Genomic DNA, 23,749 nt, shown 5'->3' with positions numbered 1-23,749 from the left:
AGCAAGTTGTTTTTTATTGGTATTTAAACTGTAAAATAATGGTTGGGATTTTCCACTCGAAAATTAAATTATACCTCCCCCACACAGTGTTCGTACAACAACATTCTGCATCTTATGCTTTTTCTTGTCTTCAGCAGCGTTCGGTTAGGTGTCTTGCAGCTTCGTGGAGGTCTCGTTATTTTCCAGGAGCACAGTGTACATTTTGTGGTCATCAGTTCTGTTCTGTTGTTGGATTACATAGCACAGTACAAATTAAAGAGTAGACTACTTTAAATGGGGTCATTCAATACAGATGTGTTTCTTGGGGTGGGGGAAAAGGAAAGAAAAACAATGACTATGAATTCCTGAGTAAGAACGGGTACTTCTGCCTGCCATTGTATAAAATTCAGGGGAAAAAAGGAAAAGAAATTACCTTATAAATTTGCTGCCACTAGATCAAATGGTTCTAACTAATCATAAGAAAACAATCAAATTTTGTAGCCTTAGCAGGCACTCTTTGTGGTAGCTTTGTACTCATATTATGAAGCAAGTACAAAGTATACACAATAATATGTAAATGCAGCAGGAGATTAATATCTGCTTTGGGTGTGTAAAATATTTTATGACTGTAAGATTGGGGGCCTGCGTTACAATGCAAAATCTGCTTGACAGATGTGAAAGTCTCAAGCTGTGGTTTCCCAGGTGGCAGTGGATGGCAAGAAGGTATCATCTGAGGCAGCAAGTTCCTTCCCATTGGCTTTCTAAAGTAGGTGGAGTGGTTGAGCTCTTCTAGTAACGATGGGCAAGGGAGTTTTTCTTTGGTAGAAAAACTTCTATCAGTCTTTTATCCGTGAAAGTGAAATTCAGTGTACAATAACATATTCAAATGCACCTAAATAATCTTTGATCCACGGTGCAAAATATTCAAGCCTGAGTGGTACAGTTTGAGAGGTTTAAGCTAAGTCTATACTGAAGTTGCAGGTAATTGAACTGATGTCAGGAGTGTGGAGCTCAGTACAAGGTGATGGTTGCTGGCAGGCAGTATGTCAGTGCAGACAGTTTCCTGGCCACATACCTGCCTAAGCTTACTTTCAAAAATATTTTTTTTGTTATTGTTTTGAAACAGCTTTTTGCACAGAACTCTTTTATTGCTTAGGTCACACATATCATGCTAAGGTTTTGTAATAAGTTGGTTTGAAATGGAGAGTATCCTTCAGCTCTGACTTCATGCATCCATCATACTTCTTGTGACCTAGGGAATTGCTAACCATTCCTAAAACTTCTGCTGCAACAGAAGTCACTCATTTTTCCTTATGCAGAGGCCTGTGTCACATGCCGACTGAATTAAGACATGGCATTACAGGATACTGGAGCATCAGTTTGTTGGAGGCTCTTTTAAGACTAAGTTAGTTAATAGTGTCTAAGAAATTGAGTATTTTCAGTAGTTTATGTTGTTATATGCAATTCAAAATGTACAGAAAAACAGGTACCCTTTGATTCTGGGAGTTTGCTTTGTTTAGAGTGAACGACTTAAGCATGCGGTTTCTTTTTCCACAGAAAGCAATCACAGACAGAGGGTTTCTTGTATGCTGCTTTTGCAAATGAAATTCTCTTTAAGAATTTATCTCATCATAGCATGATGTAAGCAGCAGAGCATCTTGGGTTTGTCACCTGCTTGGCACGAGTCCGTTTTGTCTTCCCTCTCCCAATGAAACCTGTCAACCTCTTTCTTCTTTTCCCTAGAAGGTATCCATCTTACTCCTGAGAAGAAGGTAGAATCACAATTTTGGTGACAGTTTCTCCATTCCCTCCCAGGTCCTGTTCCTCACACATTGTCTTCCTCTTCACAAGTCCTGTGGATTTTTTATCACAGTCCTCTGTTGTGAATGGAGGAATTGAAGTATGCAAATAACCTCTCTTTTGTGCCACTTCTCACATCACTGGGGCAGATTACAGACCTGACTAGTTCTTGATTTAGTTTGCTTCTTCTCTGACTCCCAGTTCTCCTGTGCAACATAAAATTGTTTCATTTTTCCCACTTCCAACTGTAAACCTCTTCCAGTATTCCTGAACTGCTACCTTACTGTAATTGTATTACCTGGTCTAGAGCTGTGGGTCTGAGACGCTTACACAAGGAGATGCAGTGTATGGCTCAAATACAGGAGCTGACATTGTTGCTTGTGACAGAGTAATATGTTTGTACGTAAGATGGGATATTCTTGGATTGATTTGCAAAAGGACCCTGTACTCTTTACTTAGGAGACCCATGCAATTTACCCCTAAACAGACCATTAAGCATCATTAGTGCGAAGAATAAATGTACCGTAGTTTCATATTAATTAAGTGCTCTCTGTAGAGTAAACTTTGGAAGTTAAATGAAAATTTTTAAGCCATTTTCTCAGGTTAGCCGTTTCTCTTAGGGACAAGTAGAGCTCATTTTTAATATGCATTCCATAACCAAAGCTTACATTTACCCAAATGAACTACCAAATATATGGGTGTTTTAGAGAAATGATCAATAAACTATTAAACTGCTTCTTCCACTGGACAGCATCTTTTAATTTTTTGTATTTTTTTTAGCATTTTTACATACTAGGGGGAAAAAACAACAAAATATTTAAAGTGAAGGAAAATTATGTCTGATGAACTGTGAATGTATTTATCACACTGGGCAGATTTAGATGGAAAAGATATAGGGATTTGTACCCCATGCATCGTTAATTACTCCTGTCAGAAAACAAGAAATACTCTATATCTTTTCTGCTCCAATTTTTGTTACATCCTCCACTGCTTAGAGCACAGTAAAGCTATGTGCTAGATTCTTTTGGGATTTGTTAGTAAAACATATACTCAAGCTACCGCTTGAAATAAGCGTGTTGGTGATTCAGCCATTTTTTGTGTGAATATTGCTTGGTAACTATTGTCTATCTCATATTTACAGTACATCTTTCCTGCACATTTAGGTACACCAGAAAGCCTGGCAGAAAAAGAGCGACAGCTCTCTACTATGATCACCCAGCTGATCAGCTTACGGGAGCAGCTCCTGGCTGCCCATGATGAACAGAAAAAGCTGGCAGCCTCACAAATTGAAAAACAACGGCAGCAAATGGACCTTGCTCGCCAACAGCAAGAACAGGTGAGGCTCCAAGAAAGAAACCTGTGAAAATGTTTCATGCAGAATGCTTATCATAAACACGGTTCTGCTTGGTGTTTCATCTTTTTTGTTAAAAGAGCTTAAATATCTTCAGAAATTACATCTTTTTCCAGAAAGAGGAAAAATTATAGGACCCTGAGACAAAAAAGTGTGTGCAAACATTCAGATAATCTCTTTCCTAGAATAAATGGCATTTGATATATTTCACAGTTCCTGTTTCTTGCACTGAGGTGCAATTTTGGGAGTTACAAATAAGCCAGACTACAACCATTATTTAACTCGTTCTCTTTTTGTCAAGAAAATAATTGAACAAAAGCCCTTAAGCATCCTCAAACCTTCAAATATCTTCTATAAGTAAGGTTTGATTTGTTTGTTCATGGTTTTGTCCTTGGTTTTTTTTAAAGATGCAGTTGTTCAGAGAGCTGACCCTTCCTTATTGCACGAAAGTGTAACAACAGTGCTCCCATATACTAGTCCCCTAGGCATTAGATCAGACAGATCCAAATTAATGTGTGGTTTTTAGGAATGTGACATTATTACTAGAATTATCTTTTCAGTTAAACGTATTTTATAGGATATATACAGCAATATATGCTCTGTTGATTTTAATGAGTTGTGACGTCTGGTATTTTATGTTCTTGAGTATTTGCCCACATGTAGGAATATGGACTCATCCCCTAATGGAAAATAACATAAAGGAACACTGTAAAAAATCAGAAGTTAGAATGTCATTTAGCCATCCAGAGATGACACAGTAATTAACTATTGACACTTGTGAATAAGCTAGCACAAATTAATCTTGACACATTTGCAGACGAGTGATATCTTACAGTGAACACTTTGTAATTATATTTCAAAATGAAAATTAAATGACACTTAAAACTAGGTTGTCATGCTCAATGAAGCGAGCATGTAGCTCAACCGATAGGCAAATAAAATTCAGAATTTGAGCCACATGGTGCTTGTGTACCCTACTTTACGGTGTCAAGCCTATACATCAGGACTATGCGACGGTAATTGCATTGCGGGGTATTGGGTACATTTTCTATCACAGTACTGCTCCTTCTAAGAGGAACCATTGCCCTTAGATGCTTCACAGTATATTACTGGTTTTCATCAGGAAATGCCTATTCAAACGGTACTGTATTGTCCATGCAAGTACAAAAAGCTGTGCACAAGCAGTCTGAACTCTGGCAGAGCAGTGCCTTTGCACATATAGACCAAGGTCTCATCCCTGCCTTGGCTATAGCTCACCATGTTAAGCAGCAGCCAGGTCACCAGCGGCTCCAAGCCATTCTGGACATAGGATCCTGTGTATCTGTGAAAAAAGATAGAGCACTCAGAAAAGAATGACCCATGGTGCAGCTGGATGCAGTGTCTGATTTCAATGTGAAATTACAAGTAATTCCTTTCTGAAGCTGAATATCGTGATAGTCTGTTACCTTCACTGAGATTTTAGCAGCAGGGACAATGTGGACATAAACCCAACAGAGCTCACCTTTAGTGACAAGCACTGCAGTTCTAAGATGGAATTGATGTGTTACTCATTAAAAATAGTAACCCAAGCACTCATACAGGTTTTTAAATATTCTTTATAGCACAGTTATCATTGGATAACTAAGAATAGACACTACTGCTGACCACTGATCTGACAGCAGATGACCTGAGGTCCTAGGGGCTGCTCATAGCTTACCTAGGCACACAGGCTGCTGGCTCTGTTTGAACTCTCTTTTTCACTAGCAGACTAGTGCCTGCTTCCTCAGTCTTCATTCACCATATTTTTATGGGCTTTACTGGGACATTTGTCCAGAGATACTCAAACCAGGCTCATAAAGGGAGTTTGACAGATCCCTGTTACAAGCATCAGTGTAGTGGGCTATGATAGTTGCCTGATGCTTTTTCTGTGTGGCGCTTTGCCTTGATACAGCCCTAGAATCACATAGACCTCGATTTGTCTCTTTGAGGCTGTATGGAAGACTTAAAAGAGTATGAATTTTGTGTTGGTTTCCCATACAGAAGTGAATTCTAACTGTAGCGGTGAAAAAAATTTACAGCTATTTCCAGGTGATAAAGTGAGACTAAGGACATGGCAGATTGATCTTTGGTATACACAATTACAAGCTGTTAATATGTAACTGCAGATTCCTTAGGAGTTAATCTGAACAGTTTGCACTGAAACTATGTGATTGTTTATTTCCAAATCAACCTTGCTACATTTCTTTAATTTTTTTTTATCATCAAAACCACTTTACTTAGCTTTCTCTGTTTATAAGAGAGTAAGCATGCTCGGAAGATGGGGAAGGGAGACCAGGAGGGTTGTTGCCAGAACCGGAACAGTGGATTTGAGTTACCAAACTATCTTTTGTCACCAGCTTCTTGCTGTTTTATGTGGTTCCTCTGCTCTAGATAAATATTTATAGGAGGGGAAATTATACTTAAGAAATGAAGGTAGCAGAAGTGCTGAGGCCAGGATTTTCAGGAAACACAAATCTTGTCCTTGTTTCAGCCTGCTGCACAGATACCCATCTAAAGCAGAAGTCCAGTTGCTCCCCCAGCTCCCTGCGGCTTGTCCCCAATAGCTGCAGCCTGTGTTACCCATCGCAGGGAGCTCTCAGGGCATGAGCCTTTTTCCCTGCTGCTCTTGCATGCTGGTTTTGGATGTTTGTGGGAACTGGGGAGCAGGGTGGCTGCGGCAGATCGTCTCTCATTTGTGTCTCGGTGTTCTCTGCCCTGAACACTTGCTTCCCTCCACCTATATTAGAGAAGGGACAAAGTGAACCTTTACCCTCCAGATCCTTTACTGAATCTACCAAATGAGCAGGGCTGTGTGGAGGCTGTTACTGAGTGTCAGGTACTGCTTTCACACAGAATGAGATCCTACTTCCCTGAGTAGTTCCAAGGAAGACTCCAAGATTTACAAGAGAAGTAATGTGCTGCTCATTGTGAATGAAGTTAGAGAAGCTTGCCCTAGGAGCTTGTGCTGAATAGTGAAACATCTATAAATACGAGCTAAGGCTCCAGTTCAGCAAAGCAGGAAAATGTGTGTTTAACCTTAAGCACCTGAGTAATCCCATCCCCATTCAGCAAAGCACTTAATTTTAAGCATGTGTTTCATTCCCATTGTAGCTAACAGTAATGCATAATAGTCAAAGATCACCACAGGCTTAAATGCTTTGTTGAATAGTGATGAGATTATTCACGTGCACAGCTAAACCCATGTTTCTATGCTATGCAGAGTTGAGGCCTAAGTGCTTAAAATACATATTTCTTACTGGCTAACTAGATTTTTATGTTGCATTTAAATTTAAAATGTTTATGTCACATATACAGATACCTCTAAAATATCCTTCATTTTTTTCTAAAATATAGATGATGCTTAATAAAAGTAAAATAAAGAATAACTAATAAGATGTTTTTCACTCAAAAATATTGCAGTTTCAATATTACTGTTTTAATTTAATGGAAATTTTATTTCTAATAGATTGCAAGACAACAGCAGCAACTTCTGCAACAGCAGCACAAAATCAATCTACTGCAGCAGCAAATTCAGGTCAGTGTGTTTTATTGCTCTCTTCTGATTATACTTAAATTCCATTTATGGAGAGAGAAGGATCTAAAATAAAGCAGCCACATGCTTTACTAACAAGCCTCAGTAAAGATGCTCTTTTTGGAGGGTCTTTGCGTCTTAGAAAATTATTGTCAGGCACCTTTTTGGTGGAAAGGGCTTCTGCTTTTCTTTCATAAGTAGAGCTTTCTTCTGAAAGTTATGAACTATTTCTTAAATCTTGTCATTTAATTCTGAAATCTGCAATCAGTTTGAGTTGTCTGAAGTAAAAGCAGAGTCTTAACCATTGTTTATAGAATTCCTTATTCTACAAATGCAAAATGGGCTTTATAAGAAGGTTAGAAGAATGTTTTCCATTTCATTAACTAAAGCAAACAGCTATAGAATAGGGTAATAGACACTGAGACAATGCTACGTCCCTGGGACCAGCCTGCTCATGTAGAAAGACCCACAGGTATATGTGTCCTGTGTACCTCTGGGGTAACTGTGCCTTTGTGGAGCTGGAAGCGTTCTGGAGGTTTTCGATTATCTGTACTTGTACGCAGAACCCGGTTTAATTGTGTGCAACAGTGTGGGGGGTAGGGAGTGCCATGTTGATAGTGGCATTGTTGGTGTGACTCTGTTTCCTCCTCTGCTCCCTACTTTGTCTGAACGCATTTCGCTGGGCCTGTTCTTTAATTTAAATATTTCGTTTTGGTCTGGCAGATGATTGTGCTGCCAGTCATTTCTTAGAAGCTTGGACTATTGGGTTTATCCTTTAATCTGCTAATTGCCATGTTACAAGATGCCAAAAATGAAGTTTTTCCTTCCCTCATCCCAAATAAATACTTGTCAATGCTTTTGCAAATATTGTAATGCAGTTTCAGTTACACTTTAAGGAATTTGATTAACATATATAAATGTGTTGATATCTGGGATGAGAGACACAATTGAATTTTAAAACACCATTATTTTCATTGCCTATCAGAAGACTGTGTTCATATTAGGTGTATGTAAAGGATGAAAGAGAGATAAGAATAGAAAAAGGAAAAAATCACCATCTTCTCTAAGTGTTATTAACAAGTCTGACTTCAAAAAGCAAAGCATGGTATAAAAAAGTCTTTACTTGGCATAATAGTTAAGACTCAACCATAGCTGAGTCTGCTAAACAGAGCAGTTATTTGCATGACAAATGTTTAAATTTTTAAATTCATTTAAAAATTAGGCCAGAAAGAGTACTCATGACCAGGTCATTTTTGTTCCTGTTTGGAGAATGTGGGTATATTTTACTGGAAGTATCCCCTCTGTAGTAAAAATTTTGGAGGTACTTTGTGTTTCAGTTCACTCAATACTTTCCAGTAGGTTTACTCTTCCACCAACTCCGGCAAAATGAGGCCTTAGAATAGGTTGCACGTTAATTTTCTTGTTCACTCATAACGTTCTCTGACATAGTGCTGAACCCCCCACAAGATTTCTTTCCATCCTTTCCTAGACATATATGCAAAGAAGTGTTTTAGTGCTTATTCTGTTCATGTGAGCTAAATTATTTCTTGATGATCCTTCCCTACATTTGTTCAAAATTCTTGCCAATATAAGCTACTCTTATTCCATAGTTCCTCAGCAGTTTGGCCTCTTTATGTGTCTTTATATTTACATGAATCTAATCAGGGTGTTGGAGGCAGTGAGGACTGTTTCCTCTCCCAGCTGGTTAGCCAGATTGGTAGTGGGCATCAACTATTGCCCAAGGAATACTGGAATGTTGCCAAGGAATACTGGAGCCCATAGGCTCCAGCATGAAGCACTGGGCATGTTGGGCAGATGCCATTTCAAACATACATTGATCTCAAGAGGAGATTACTAAAAAAAAAAACTTTTTTTTAGGAGATTGTTAGGAGATTGTTTCCTAGGCTAAACACCAGCTTACGTAGTCCATTTGCTTGTGAGCCAAGGGGTTGTTCTTTGTTTATTTGTTCCTCCTTAATTCTGTAGCGGGTTTGCTAGCCAGGAGTTGCTGGAGAGAGATGTTGGTTGCTTAGTTGCCTCTGTGGTTGGTGATGGAGTCTGTTGGTATTGAGATGATTACAAGCGGTGCACGTTGTTGAGAGGTGTAGCTCCCTAAGGGCTATAGGTGGGATGGAGGGAAACCAGGAGGCAGACGAGAGATGCAGTGCTGTGCCGGTTCTCCCAGGTCCCTTCCCAGCGTCTTCCCGGGAAACTTCAATACCGATACTGGTCACACCCGTGACTCTGGGTGGGGTTCATCATATCAAAAGTAGGTAACTCCAGTGTAGGCTCTGTCTCAATTCATTATCCAGATTATTTTTACAGTGAACAGAGAAGCAGAGTTAATAGTTTTAGGATGCAATTCATCTTTTCCTAAAGTAGATGTTTAAAACATGTCAGATTAATTGTTGCCTAAAATGGCTGTTTCTCTCCATTAACTAGAAAGGATACGCATGCTGATGCCTATAGCATATGGATCTGCAGTGAGATGTGAATTGCGTGCGCCGTGGCTTGAGGAGAAAGAACAATTTTCTAATAAATGTTTGCATTCTCAATTTATTTTTGGGGCTTGGTAGAATTCGGAACTGTGTTTCCAATAACTTACTCGATTTTATTCAGGAGGTGCATTTGTTTAAAGATGCTCTTGAGCAAACCATTTCAGGAAACAGCCATTACTTCCATAAAATGGCATGGATCCTTATCTATACTTTGTATGCATGGAAAAACAATAGTAATTTTCCCTGACACTCCCCTTTTGAAGAGATTACAAAATGTGAGTAGCACAGGTGCCAGTTCCATCTCGGCATGGGCCTATTCATGGCACAGCTACTCGAACTGAGCACTGTATGTTCTTCAGGAAGGAGGAGTGGGGCATTGCTGAGGCAATGTTTTCATCAGGAGGTACACAGTGTACCACTGTCATCTTCTGAGGTACAGCGTTAATTCTTAAACAGTAATTTCTGTGAATAAGTGCATCCAGTTTATTTAACTATTTAAACAATTAGAAATGTCTTTAGATGGGGCTAAAAGTGTAGATAATCCATATTAAATCAAACACATCTTTCCCTGGACACCTACTAGGTTAATTTACTGAAAAAATGTCATTATTTGGTATTTATTATTTACTTTGTGTTGTATATTATTTGTTTGTTTCATAATTTTAACATCTTCTTTAAATTAGTTGGGTTTTGTTTTGTTCTGTTTTATTTTTAAGACCATTTACTGGAGCACCGTCCTCCAGGCTTGTTATGCGTCCAAAACATTGTCAACAAACTGTGAGCAAAGAGGATATTAGCTAGGCTTACCATATGAAAACAACATAGGTATTTCAAGAGTTCTGAGGTCATTAAATGTTCTGCATAATCGTCTCATGTTTTCTAAGTGAAGCTAATGTTACTTTCAGGGTGTTTGCGTTGGGGAAAGCAGTTTTATCTGTTGGCTAAAGCGAGTGGGAATCTGGAGTTGTTCTTAGTTCTGTCTCTGATTATCTGAAATTTGGCAAATTGTTTCCTGTTCCTCAATTCAAGTTAATGTTTTGAGAATCTTAAATGAAAAAGTTCAGATAAAAGCAGTGTATTATTACTGTTCAGCTCAAATGTTCATAATGTTCATAAACTCTTCTACAGCAGAGTCCACAGAAATGGGAGGAAATCTAGCATGCCAAATGAAGTCCTTCATTCTGCAAAACTGTGCAGAGAAATCGTTGCTTTTAGTGGAAATAAAGTTGAAAAAATACTGTAGGGCAAGTAAGAGCTCACAGATCGGTCTCCAGGTTGATGCATTTTTTTAAAATGAACTTTCTTTTTTTGTTTAATAAAAAGACTTCTTGAAGTAGAAAGGGCAAAATGAGAGTATTTCATGGACATCTTTTAGCCTATGCTGTGAAAGCAAAAACCTCTAGGGATAAGGGAAAAACCTGTTTAAAGGAGCAATGTGGTGGTACATCATGAGGGTAAGACTACCCTGGAAGAAAGGAGGGCTTGCATCCCTAGAATGGTTCCAACCTTGGGAAGCAGTTGAGGCCCTGAAACCTCTGGAATTCGGTGCCTCCCTGCCAGAACTCAGTCCTTTCAGAGTGAGGCTTGGGGACTGCTTTTGACCCCACTGTGTCCAGCTGAAGGAGGATTTGGATACCACTGATGCTTGGAGCACGTTGCTCCAGGATTTCCCTCCAGGGTGTATGTGTGGATTTGAGGGATGAAAGTTGGAGGATTTCCCTCCACTGGTGGGCAGGCTTCGTTAGGGCGAGTCCGAAGTAGTGGCTGAAATCTTCAAAAGGGACACTGGTGGTTCAGCTTTTCTGCAAAAACTTGCAATGGGTGTTACAGTGCCAGCTGATCCAAACTGCTTTCATCCATTTCCCATCACCTTATGCCTCTGTACAATGCTCCGTGCTATTGCAGAGCATTTTGTTTTCTGTTTGAATCAGTATGATTTCCACTCATAGAAAAACTGGCTTCCTCTGCTCTCCTCAGCTTTCTGTTTTAATTCAGCCATTAGAAATTATTCCTAAGAGTAATTTTATTTCTAGTTTTAAACTATACATTCATGGTTTTGTATTTTCATATTAATGTTCTTGCCTTTTCTGTTTCAGTCAAAAAGAGTGAACACGATTACTGTGATAGTAAACAAACAAAAGGATAGTAACATAAAAATTACAACTATTTAAACTGTCCTTGAATAGGAATCATTTGAATCATACTTAAAACTTAAGAGGCTGAACCAATGACTCTTCTTATCTATGATTAACTACTGACAGTTCAGATACCTGGTGAGCTGAATAAGGACTATCTCTTTATGTGAAGTACATGTCTAAAGATCAGGAATAATTACATTCCACATTAGCCTTCATAGCCTCCCTGACCTGGTTAATTAATTTTTTGCTAGGATAATAATAGTAGAAATAGATTTAAAGATATGCTTCATCATTAAGTATGTAACTGACCTCCAATTTTAAGAGCCGAACCTTTCATTTATTGCCTTTTGGAGACAGGTTAAGCTCCTCACAGCGAGCTCGCTGAAAAGGCACAAGCTGGAATCTAGTTATTGTCACTTCAGTTATACTCTCTGAGGTTGTCCCGCTTTGTAAACTGTATTTAGCATTGACAAGCAAAAAGCGATTTATATGTTACTGTTCTGGCACTAGGGAATATTCTCCCCCACCTTTTTTTCTTTTCTTCTTTTTTTTTTTTAATTTTTTTTTTTATTGATCGTGAAACTGATCCCCTTCCAGCAAGCTCTGAACAGGACCAAATAAAGCCATTGAAAGCAATTTGATACTTCTATTGGCAGGGTACGCAGATCAGATACTCCCTTGAAAGAGAGCGAGAGTTATAAACAAAGCTTAGAAGTCTAGGAATAGCCCCCAGCTTCAGCAAACCCTTAAAATATTTTGTAATTGTATCTTCAATCATGAATTAGCCAGGAAAAACAGACCTTTTTTGCCTTTATATTTCACTGCTGTATGCTGTTTTTAATTGCCCACAGGCACACTGTTGTGATCTTCTTTGGAAGTTTAAAACCAGGATAAAAATGCAAATCTAATTATTTCTTTTATCTAATCTAATTAACTTTTACAAGTAATGATAGATGCACTGTAGCCTGCATCAAACATTTTAATAATGATGTTTCTGGATTAAAGAATAGGTAAAACTACTGTAATTTATAAGCAGTCAAGATTATGGCAGTAGAAAATGTAAATTATTGTGATGCCTTAATAAACTATAGCTGCAGTTTATTAATTTACAGTAGAGAGGATACATTTCCCTTAAATTCCAGATCACTTATGATTTGCTTCCCAGCTGTCATTGGTATCTTTTTTTCTTTAAACTGTTCAGTATTAAAAAAAAACCAAAAAAACAGTAATCTATGTCTAAGTCCCTTCTGCCACACCGTTGTGTGCACATGGCAGAGAGCAGCGCTGTCAGGTGCCTGTAACTTGTCGTTGAACCATTGATTCGAATTCCCAGGGCTCTGCTGGGGGGGGGGTGTCACAGCATCTGTCCAGCTCAGAACTTGCCTAGCAAAAATGGAAACTGATCCAATGGAGGAAAGACAAATATGCTAAACATCAAAGTCAAATGTTTCATATTTTATTTATTATTTCATAGTGGCTTATTAATGAGCTCTAGAGTCCTTATTTGATAATTACCCAAGTGAAAGGTATTACAGGCCAGCTTTTTTCCAACAAAAGCCATCTTCATGGCTGGCTAGCTTAGAATTTTCTGTGTCAACTGTGTAGAAAGAGAAGTGATGTGGGATCCTTACCTTCTCTGAGCAGCCTGTGCTTTAACAAATATTCTGACGATGTTCCCTATCCTTTATGTACTCTTCCGTACTAAAACTGCTTTGGTGCGACAGCGTGATGGTGGCCGAAGCAAAAAGACACACTGTGATAGAGGTTACTCTATCCTGTGTTACTCTTAAGCTTCTGCTCTTGCACCTTGGTCCCCTGTTTGCAAGGATCCCACTAGCTGCTCTGCCCGAGGCCCCTGGAAACAAGATTTATCCTGACAAAGCAGAAAGTAGTTCTGGATTTGACTCTTAACACAGTCCTTAAAACTCTATGGAGTCTGGAGGTGGGGGGCTGGGTTTCTACAAATTTTTACTGTGACCTTCTAAGAGTTAAATAAGCTGTCTTGCAGTTTTGTAATTCACTATATGTTTTTTTTTCTTTTAAATAGCTTTATTTCGCCTACCCGAGTCTAAACAAATTGTATTTAATGCAAAAATTAAGCCTTGTGTATCTCTTTCATATGACTTCTCTAATTATAGAGCAGTAAATGGTAGAATAGCATATGTTAGCAACATGAGCAGCAGTCTATGAAATGAACTACAAGTTAATAAAATGATCTTGTGGTGGTGTTGGCCAAATGTTAGCACACATGTTTCGGAAAGTGGTATTTCAACAGACTTGAAGAATAGGACTTTGGCACACGGGTGCCAAACGCGATCTGATGTGTGGAAATTAGTTAAACCAAAGTAAATGTCATTGTTTCTCAGGCTCGTGTTGGTGCAGAAGATGATAGTAGCTGCCCTCCCACTTTCCCTCTCCCACGTGTGTTTTAAAATTGGAAACGAAGGCACGGGCCTCCCCAGTTCAAGTACGGCTGCGTCGTTTGCTCTGGGTGTGCTGCAGTGCAGTCTGGCCGAGGTTTAGGGGCTTGTTCTCAGCTGTGCCTCTGTCAAAGCAGGGGGCTAAAATCTCATTGATTCTATTGAGCCCAAACACTCGTACAGCAGCCTTTGCTTACAGACGGGCCTCAGATCTGAGCCCTCTCAATTTAGGGGCAGATTATAACCAGCTCCTGAATAACAGCAGAGGATCAAGCAAATATTTGCGATCCACCTGTACCACTGCCCAGGGGTCACTCTCGGCTGGTGGTCTGCCCATTCCAGCCAAGCGTGGAGCGACGTGCTGTGGCAGCCCCAGGGCTGGCTGATCCAGGCACCCTGGTCTGGCTCCTGAGTGGGCTGGCAGAGATCGTGCCCCTCTGAGCCTTGCTGGTGCTGCTCCTCTGGCAGTATGGGTCTGCATCACCCCTCCTGTCAGCCTGCTGAACGTCATCTTCACAGTATTGTGATCCCTGGAAAAAAATAAATAATAATGCACTATTTGCTCCAGTACAGAAAACCAGTTTCTTTCCTAAGTGGTGTGTGCACAAGCTAAAATGGGTAACTGGGAGCAGAATTTGAGCCAACTGGCAGCCTACCAACAGGGCTGATCCTGAGTAGTCTTACTTGCTTGAGCAACACTTGCATAGCCAGTATTTGATGCCTTGTCTACCTAAGTGTTCCTCACATAAGTAGGCTTTGCAGAACTGGGCATCTCCTATGAAGAAGGACTTAGAATATTAGTATTGTGCTTGGAATATCAAAGATACAAATGACGCAGGGGATTTAGGGGATGTAATTTGTTTTATTAGACAAACAGATGTAGTTGGAAAAAGCAGGCACCCTTTTGGGCACACCAGCTCTTTTTCAGGTCTTACATCAGTGTCACACTGAAACATCCCAGGACTGACAGAAACTGTGTAAGATGTTGGCCTTTCATTTCTAATTAGTTACTTTTTCAGTGATGATTTTTGTGATTGACAACCGTGTGATGGCCAAGAGAGAGAACAATCAGAATTTGAATTACTTTTTTCTTCTTTCCTTTTTTTTTCTTTTTTAAAAAAACCACCACACTGACACACTCATCAGAAGATAGTGAATAAAGAAAAAAGTTAATAAATGTTAGTATTGAAATGACTTGATTTATGGATATATTCAGATATATAGGCAAGACTGGAATGTGATGATATCAGAGGTCAAAATTTCTGTCTGCAAAAGCAGGTATTTGGAGGAAAATGATGAAGTACAGCCCCACATAAAAAGGCCAAAAGCATTTAGCAAACAAATTGTAAAGTGCTTTTTGAAATCTCACAGTAAAATCTTAGATTTGCCAGATGGACTAAATCCTGTACTAAAGAATCAAAACGGTTTTTAGTTGTAATTGTGGGAATGCTCTGGAATGAAAGTGTATTACTGAATCAATCTGAGCATAAAAACTTATTTTAAATACATTTAATGTCATGACAGCAAGGAAGAAGTAAGTGCATTGCTCTCTGAATGCATTTAGGAATTATGAATTCACATAAAGAAAGTAGTACTATATGCAAACCGGTAAATGAGCAAACCAGGTGCTGTTAAACATTTGGTATACATTTGATGGCATGTATGTGAAAGTAAAGTGAAAGAATATTTCTAATATTCACAGTCTTATGCAACCAGCTAATCCAGACACTCACAAAAATGTCAAAGCATAGCTCTCAAGCAAAGGTGAATGGCCTTGCCTGGAATTTACCTATCTAATTTTAGTCATTGTTAAAGTAAAGAAAAGTTGGTTTATGGCAGCAATTTACACCCTATTTCCTTTTTTGTCTGTTACATTAGAACCCCCTCTCCCCAGATAATTAGATAATATAGTGGCTTGTGTTGCAAGCAAGACTTTTGCTTGTTTGAAAGAACTAGTCTTTTATATAAATCTTTTATATATCATCTTCAGCGAGCTGGGCATTTGCACAGCTTGGGTAAATTATGTCTATATTGAGAAACTAAGAAGTTACACAGTATGCATTCCATACTTGAGGGATGGGAAATAAAAATTGATATACTGTGCGGCACATGATATAACACAGTGAAATATCTTTTAAATTCCGGAGGGATGCACTGACATCACCACACTTAATTCACATGCAGTAACTCCCACAAAATGTTATTAGTTTTAAATTGAAGTTTGTAATCATTCAATAAAAAGAAAATAAATGATGTAGACAGTATACAATGGTGCATTATGAAATGCTGAATTCATCTTATTCACCCACCCAAAATGACAGTATGTTAAGAAAACATTAAAGTTGTAACACCAAATAATAAAAGCAAAGACATTCACAGTTGATGGTGAAGTGTGAAATCGATCTTGAGACACATCACCGCCCCACATTATGGAAGGGAAGTTTTGAATTAGGGAATTTTATTTTGAAGTAATGTATTAGTCATTTTTATTCTGTAAAATGAAAGATTAACCAGCTGGAGGAACATAGCATTTGTTTAAAAGCTAGATCAGGTAGATCAATGTGTAGTGTGGGTACTCGCTACAGGTAACAAAATAGAGTTGGTAGTGCAGTGTATACCTAATAGCCGAAGCATGGACTGAGATTTTTTGCTCTGATGATGAGTGATTTGTATGAATAACTCTACTATCACATTTCTAGCTTTGTCTTTTCCATCTCATTGAATTTTATTGGTGATATATTTTCAGGATACTCATCTCCTCTGTAACTGCGTATCTGAGTGTCTCATAAGCTGAAGTGTATTATCCTCACAACACTCTTGAGGCAGAATAAAAAGCGTATAGATATTTGGGGGCATCTAATTTTAGATATCTAATTTGGGTGACTGAATTAGGACTTTTGGCTCCATATATAAAGCAGTCCAGGTGCTGTGAATTACCTTCTGTTGATTAGACAACGAGGTTCCTAATTTAAACACCTAAGTTAAATTTTCTAAGTGACTCGTTCCATTTATTATGTGAAATTCGACAGACCTGAAATCTGTGGTTTCAGAATTCACAGGGTGGTTCTCTAATGTCTTGATCAACTTTTCTATCGTGACTTTCTGTCAGTTTATATCACTTGCCTTAATTTACGCTGACAGAGCTTTTAGCCGGAGTGAATCCATGTCAGTCATACAGAGATACAGTTGTTTGTTCCTCTCAACCCACTCCCCTGCCCCAAACGAAAACCATTTCAGCTTGCCTGAGTCTCCCCCTCAGTGGCCCACAGATAGTGGCCGAGCTGCTGACCAGAAGCGTAGCCACTATCATGCAGAAGGAGGTACGTGGAGGCACTACGCTCACTGAAAAAATCTGTACTTTCCTAAATCCATGTATTTTCCTTACAGGTGTGGAGCAACTTCCATGGCAGTGAAACATGCTTTGAACAGTGGCTTGTGGGGGAGAGAAAATAATTTCTTGTTTGAAGAATGCCTAGATTACTTGGCGGTCCCTCACACGTTTTGTAGGGCATTCAAGAAACTTACTTGAATTTTTTATTTAATCAAAATGGCTGCTTCTAAATGGAGATCTTGCATGCCACATTTTAGGCCAGAATGTATTTTTACAGCCAAGTTATAAACCTCTGAAAAAGGGGGCTTATAATGGAAAGGTTGACACAACATTAATTTTAGTGTTGTAAACGCAATGGTATAATTTTGGAAAAAAGCCTTTATAGCTCTGCTAAGATATTAATTGCAGGAAATTACAGCATATCCTATTAAAGTATTATGTCAGTGGCATACATAGCATATAACACCTTTGCATATTCTCCCTTGTTTTCACGGCAACATTTTGCATTTTGATCTGTAAGGAGTAGGTGGATAGAGTGGCTCAGAGTTTCTGGTGGTTTTTGCTCGGGGGGGACAAGCCAGCCTGGGTAACGCTTGCGTATGGCCTGCTCTGGGAACGGGCCTTTCGTTGACCAGGTAAATCCCATACGGGTATCGACCAATGAACCAAATTCTGCTGAAATAATAGCCTTGCCTTTGTTTTGTGACTTTTGGACCAGCAATTTGAATTTGGATCCAATCCTTACTTACACAAATCAGGTTTAGTCATACTCTTTCCAGAACGACAACTACTTTTATGACAAACGCATTTTTACTGTTAAGGCCTCGGTTTCCATTTACTTATACTTACGGAATCATTCCTTACTGTTACGACTGCATAGCAGACCCAGTCTCTATTGATTTATGTTCAGTTAATTATTCAGAAATTAATTTTATTTACATATGGTGGAGGAGGAGCTATAGATTCCTATTAAGCTGAACAGCGTAGATATGTGCCTTGCATTGTACAGTTTTTTATTTCTAAGAAATAGGATATTTATTGCATTTCTGCCACTTTTATGTTTGACAGGGCATGGTGTAATAGTATAATGTTTTCTTTACAAGAATTTGTCGCTATAAGGTAGTTATTTGTTAGTATCCAAGTTTTAATAGACACTGAATTGTCGCCTTTGATTATAGTCTAAGTTGGATGCTGTTTAAATGTGGTTGCTATTTTTGACTAGAACAAACTGCTATTACAATAGTTTCTTGAGTGTCAGATCTTTCAGGACAAGGGGCCACATCTTCGTATTTGTAAAACACCTCACGCCGAGTTTTTCATCCTGTTACGTGCTTTTCATTGCTACATTGACACAAATTTGCAGTGAAAAATGTCATTGGTAACAATGTGCAAGGTTTTTTTTTTTAATGTATAAATGGGGCCTGGGGCCTCGATACCTCTTTTCCCCTCTGATGACAGTGGAGCATACACAGTTCTTTACACATAAAGTCAGGACTCTTGTACAGTCGGTGATTTTTTAAAAAGATGGGAGAAAAGGCCTTCTCAAAGACCCCACTGATACGCAAGTTCGTTGGGCGGTTGATGTTTCCCATTAATTGCAAGACTTGAGCATATAACCATCAGCTGTATCTGGTTTTACTTATCAAATCCAGAACTGCTTTTTCTCTGCCTGCTGAGCAGGGAAAACTCCATGCTGTACCAGTTTCTTTTTACTTGGGGCTCCCAGTATCATCAGAATTAAAGCTGTCAGAACAGTCAGCCCTCTTTATTTTGTGGTTTTAAATACAAAGCGTAAAACTGTTGCTTGAGAAATGGCATGCTTTCAATGTATTAGTTTAAAACTGCGGAGTGGACAGAACAAAAAAAGGATCCCTGTTAATAGCAGGAATTGAAATATTGCTTTCACCATTTTGGGGAAAGAAGATACAACTCTGCGCTTTAATTTGGTTTTATTCTACACCACTAACTTGTCTTCATTGGCTTAATACTACACTCAAGTGTAAGGAAAAGTTCCTGCTCAACTTAGCGAGAGTTTTGCTTCATTGAATGCAGTGCAGGGTGCCATTTCCTCAGCTGGTGTTGTTCATGTTCTCTCCGCTTATGTCAGTCTAATACTAGAAGTACAGAATTAGGCCCTCTTTTTAAAAACAAAAAGAGCTCACGTGGAAATGACAGCATTTCATGTTGCCTTTTTTTATTCACTGTAAAATATTCCTCTGCTCTGTGTGTGCATTTATATTTGGGGATAATTGTGCCCATCCACCACAGAGCGCTTGGAGATAACTGTTACGTTGTGTATGAATATTTTTGTCTTGCATGTGGCTACTTCAGTTCTCACTTTGTGCAATTCATTATTTGTTTATTTTAGTCATCAGCATCCTTTTGCTTTTCCTTTATTCAGGATAGTTTAGATGCATCTTTGTGGTAACACTTTGTAAAGAACACAAGTAAAATTATTTCCTTGTTGTATTACTTTCCTGTTTGGTTTGTTTTAATTGAGAAAAGACTCTCTTCCTAGGCAAGGCTACACATCTGTCATTTTATTTAGCCTGTTTTACTATCAGTTGAGATACACATACATTTCAGATGTAACTTTAGGAAGAACAGAATATACTAGTAATTTATACAATAGACATTGATGATTATTGACCATTAAAGAGTAATAAAACATTTCCTGTGTGAAACAGATGTAGTATCAAATGTCTTTATTTCTGAACAGTAAATGTTTCAGGTTTACTTCACAGACATGAACATTATATCGAGGTAAAAACCTGGCTACACTCTAGCAAACATAGGTCACCTCTTAATAAATGAATAGAGTTGCAAGTGAAAGAAAATAATACTTTGAAGAAAGTCCCAGGCTCATGTGTATATTAACCAGAGCAGATGAAATGATTTATTGGGTTTTATACACAATCTGTAAAGGGTAAGCATTGCTAACAGAATGAGTGGCAGCCTCAGGGAGCTGAGTAGCCCCCAGGGACCAGCCTTTGTTCCTCTGGACTTGACAGGCATGTGTCCCTGTTAAATGAGGGCTTAATTTCTCTCATATGTGCACAATTTCCAAGCTCAACAAAGGCAGCCGGGACTGGAGCTATTTAAAAGAGCCAGCTCAGGAGGAAGCATTCCTGGAGAAAGGGGATGCTAAGGGGCTAATTACTCACCATAGTTCAGCAACTGATTTTTTTATTATTATTTTTTCCCCCTAAGCAAGGTTTATTAACACGGAACTGCCAGTTTCATCTTACATAAACATACATTAAAATTACAAAGGTGTTATTTCTCTTTGTGAAATAGCCATTTTAAAGCTCCTGCTGACCAAAAATAAAATGTGTATTCATTTTATCTTGGGCCTGTATTGAAAATCTTCATCTTTTAAACTCATGGAAAGATTTTTTTCCACAAGGTGCAGAGAAATTGCTTCTCCAATGTCTTCCTCTCCTTTCTCAGTCTTTCCTTGCCTCATGTATAGTAGTAGGAGTTGTCCTGAGTGCTTACTGCATTCATGTAAATACAATAATTAATATTGTCCAGATAAACGGTTCAGCGTATGTAAAGCATATTAATATTCATGTAGTTACATATCTAGTGTTGCATGCTTTTTATAAGCCTCTCACTACATACTTAAATATTTATTTAGACCCAGCAGACCTTTGTGGTGCCTTTCAAGTAGTCTAGTGCCTACTTGATACCCCACACAAGAAGTATGACTTCCCCACCCCCCCACCCCCACCCCCACCCCCCCTTTTTCTCATGTGGGGCTTGGGTCACTCCTGAGTTGCTGGCAGTTGTCGTTCTCTGGAGAGAATAGGGCAAGGATTTGGCAGAGTGATGTCATTTTGGGTTTTTAAGAGTGGAAAACACAGTTTTCTTTGGACAGTGTTGCCAAACTCTGTTGTTACCTTGAGAGAAAGGTAAGCCACTTCAGTGCAACAGGTTGGAAAACGTTGTGGTGACCATTAGCAAACCACTTTGTCAAGAAATACTGCATGGTTTCAGGCTATTCCTATTGAGGAACAAACAGGAAAAATTCTTGTGAAACAGGTAGCCCATTTGATTTTTCATGATCGAAACATACTGATCCTCTTAAAACAAGAGCTCAAACAGGTGGAAAAAATTGCTCGGTGGGGTCATGGGCTGAGCAGGCTTTACCACAGCGTAGGAGAAGGCTTGTGTGGCACCAAAGCTGGTGGCCAATGCTCAGGACGCAGTGTGTGTACATTTGTGAAAACTGAGACGACTCTAACAATTAGAGAGTGACCAAGCAAAAGCAGCTTGCTTTTGGATTGAGACAACCCTTCCAGTGTGAAAGGGGTAAAACTGAGAAAAATTGAAACTGGAGCATCTAATACAGCACTGCTTCCAATGTTATAGAGAGAGTTTGCACAGGTAATAGTAGACATTACCCCTTTGGCACAGATCCTATGAAATCTTTGTGAGATTACTCACTGTCTAATGTTACAGACACTTTTTTATTTTTTAATTTTTTTTTTAATTGGATCCTTCATGCATGTTTTATGGGGCCTTTTGTGTTGGCTTGTGGGTTTTGGGTTTTGTTAGGGTTTTTTTGTTTGTTTGCCCTAACAGTGATATAGGTTGATACTCAGGCAGTTTCAAATCAAAACTGAACAAACCAAAACTGACTGGTTTTTTTATCAAGTTAGACATTTAGCTTTGGAAGCAAGACTTAACCTTTCCAAGGCTAGGATGGTAAACTATGCAACGTTCTGTCTTTCCTTGCATGGTTTCTTTGCTGTGTGTTTTTGTATGATAAACTTATTTAAAAGTTTTACTTCAAATGGCCACCTTTAGAACCAGTATACTATACTATTATATTTTATTATTGTTATATTTCCATCATAAACATTATAAGTATCACAATTGTTTTGGAAATGTCAGGTGAATCCTATAGTCTCGCAGATATATATTAGAGAAAAGTTGTAATTAAAAAAATAGGGTTTTTTTCCCAATTAAAATATTTCTGATCCATTACATAACCTAGGCTTCATAAATAGGTATCCTCATAGAATTAACAGCAAATAATCTGATTTTATTCTTCGAGCTTCCATTGCACATGTAGGAAGGTGGTGAATGTACAAACTACAGGTTGCAGAATGCTAAGATTGAAAATAGTTGCAAACTTTTTCATGCTTTAAATCATCCCTGAGGAGATAGTGCTCTAGCAGTAAGAGGAATTAAAGATTTTAGGGGTACTATTTTAAATGAAAAATCTACATTCTTTCTTTCTGAGAAGAATGGAACAGGTGATGGATCCCTGGGATGGGGTGCAGGGCTCTTGGTTTACCTACTCTTTCTTTTCTTTCCTTTTTCGTGCTGAAGAAGGGGATAATAGTAACAGGGAGGAGTGCTAGGTTTCTTACGGTTTGTTAAGAGATTTTTTTTTAAAAAGTCATTATTAAGTAAATAAACTTAAGTTTATTTCACCAAGTAAAGGAATTCTGATTGGATAGAAGTCACAAACCTGACCCAGATCCTACCAGCTTCTGTGCAAATCGGGAATAACTCCACAGAATAGAAACAGTACATCTGCCTTCATCCTGGTAACAGATTTACAGCCGTCAAGGCTTAGAGTCACCCATTTATTTCCTTTCTCCCTAGAGATGACAAAGTATATAACGCTTGATGAACTGCAGCTTCCAGGAACATTCAGATGTTAATGCTACAAAGGCCTACATTGCAGGTTGAAATCTTGCCTGGATTAAAACTCTGCTTTGGATGGAGTTAAGGAGCTACATATACACAGGGGCATTTGGTACTGTCATAGGGCCCAAGGAAAATGGTTTAAACTGGATTCCATGCAGATTCTGACTAAGCCTTTCTCTAAAGATTTGTTTCCACTTTCTGGAGGAGGAGGGGTGCCTTACCAAGAGACTCTCTTGCCATCTGATTACGAGAAAGCACCTCCTAATCAGAAAGGAAGGTCCCACACAGATTATCTTCTTGTCATGCTATGACAGGACCCAGATTTCACTGAGGCTTTTGTGAAGAGCTGTGGAGAGTATTAAAGCCGTGGCTCCACAGTACTTAACTTACTTAACTTAGCATATTTTTTTTTACAATAGAAAAAAAGAAGATGAACTCATGTTCACTGTTTCCCGCTAAGAATGAACTTCTATTCCCTTGATGCATTGTTGTCTGGATACCAGAATGAAATGTTAATCATGTAAAAGTAGTGTGTCAGTCTACTGAAGAGAGAAGGAATAATCAACACTTCTCTCTCACATTCTTGCTACCTGAATCATTTGCCTCAGTGTTCAACTTCTCCTCCCCACTTCTTAGATCTTTTTCTGTATTTACAAACAGCCGCCTTTGTCTTGTGGGAGGTTTATTGCTCCTTTGCAGCTCGCTTTCTTAAAATGGTAGTAATGAATGCAAAATTCAAAGAGTTGACCTGCCTGTTTGTTCCCTGTGTTTGTCATAGCTCTTAGTTTTAAAGAAAAACTAAAAAAAAAAACCCAAACCCAAAACATTTTTTACCTTGATTTCCTAAGGAAAAGGCTTTTCAATAACTGTGCTGCCAGACTGCCTCTCAGGGTTCCACCTGAATAGTTTTTGGACACATTAGGTAATTGGGTAACCACAGCTGAGATCCAGGAAGAAGCCTGAAAGGTAGGGCATTCGGTTAAGTCTCCTGAAAACAGTTAGTGGCCCTGATAAACCC

At 38.7% G+C, this 23,749-nt stretch overlaps 1 protein-coding gene across 12 annotated transcripts in view; it reads left to right on the top strand.

The window, feature by feature from the left end:
• The window catches only part of SOX6 (SRY-box transcription factor 6), a 372,602-nt gene that overhangs the window by 222,253 nt on the left and 126,600 nt on the right, over positions 1-23,749 (top strand). For all 12 annotated transcript variants that reach the window (XM_080404703.1, XM_080404708.1, XM_080404705.1 and 9 more), the window contains 2 exons: positions 2,943-3,115; positions 6,615-6,683. In XM_080404703.1, the coding sequence (XP_080260829.1) occupies positions 2,943-3,115; positions 6,615-6,683 (242 nt within the window). The remainder of the gene's footprint in view (positions 1-2,942; positions 3,116-6,614; positions 6,684-23,749) is intronic.

Source organism: Falco punctatus, assembly GCF_963210335.1.
Source record: "Falco punctatus genome assembly, chromosome: 10".
In the NCBI taxonomy this organism is placed as follows: Eukaryota; Metazoa; Chordata; class Aves; order Falconiformes; family Falconidae; genus Falco; species Falco punctatus.
This window is presented reverse-complemented; position numbering and strand designations above follow the sequence as displayed.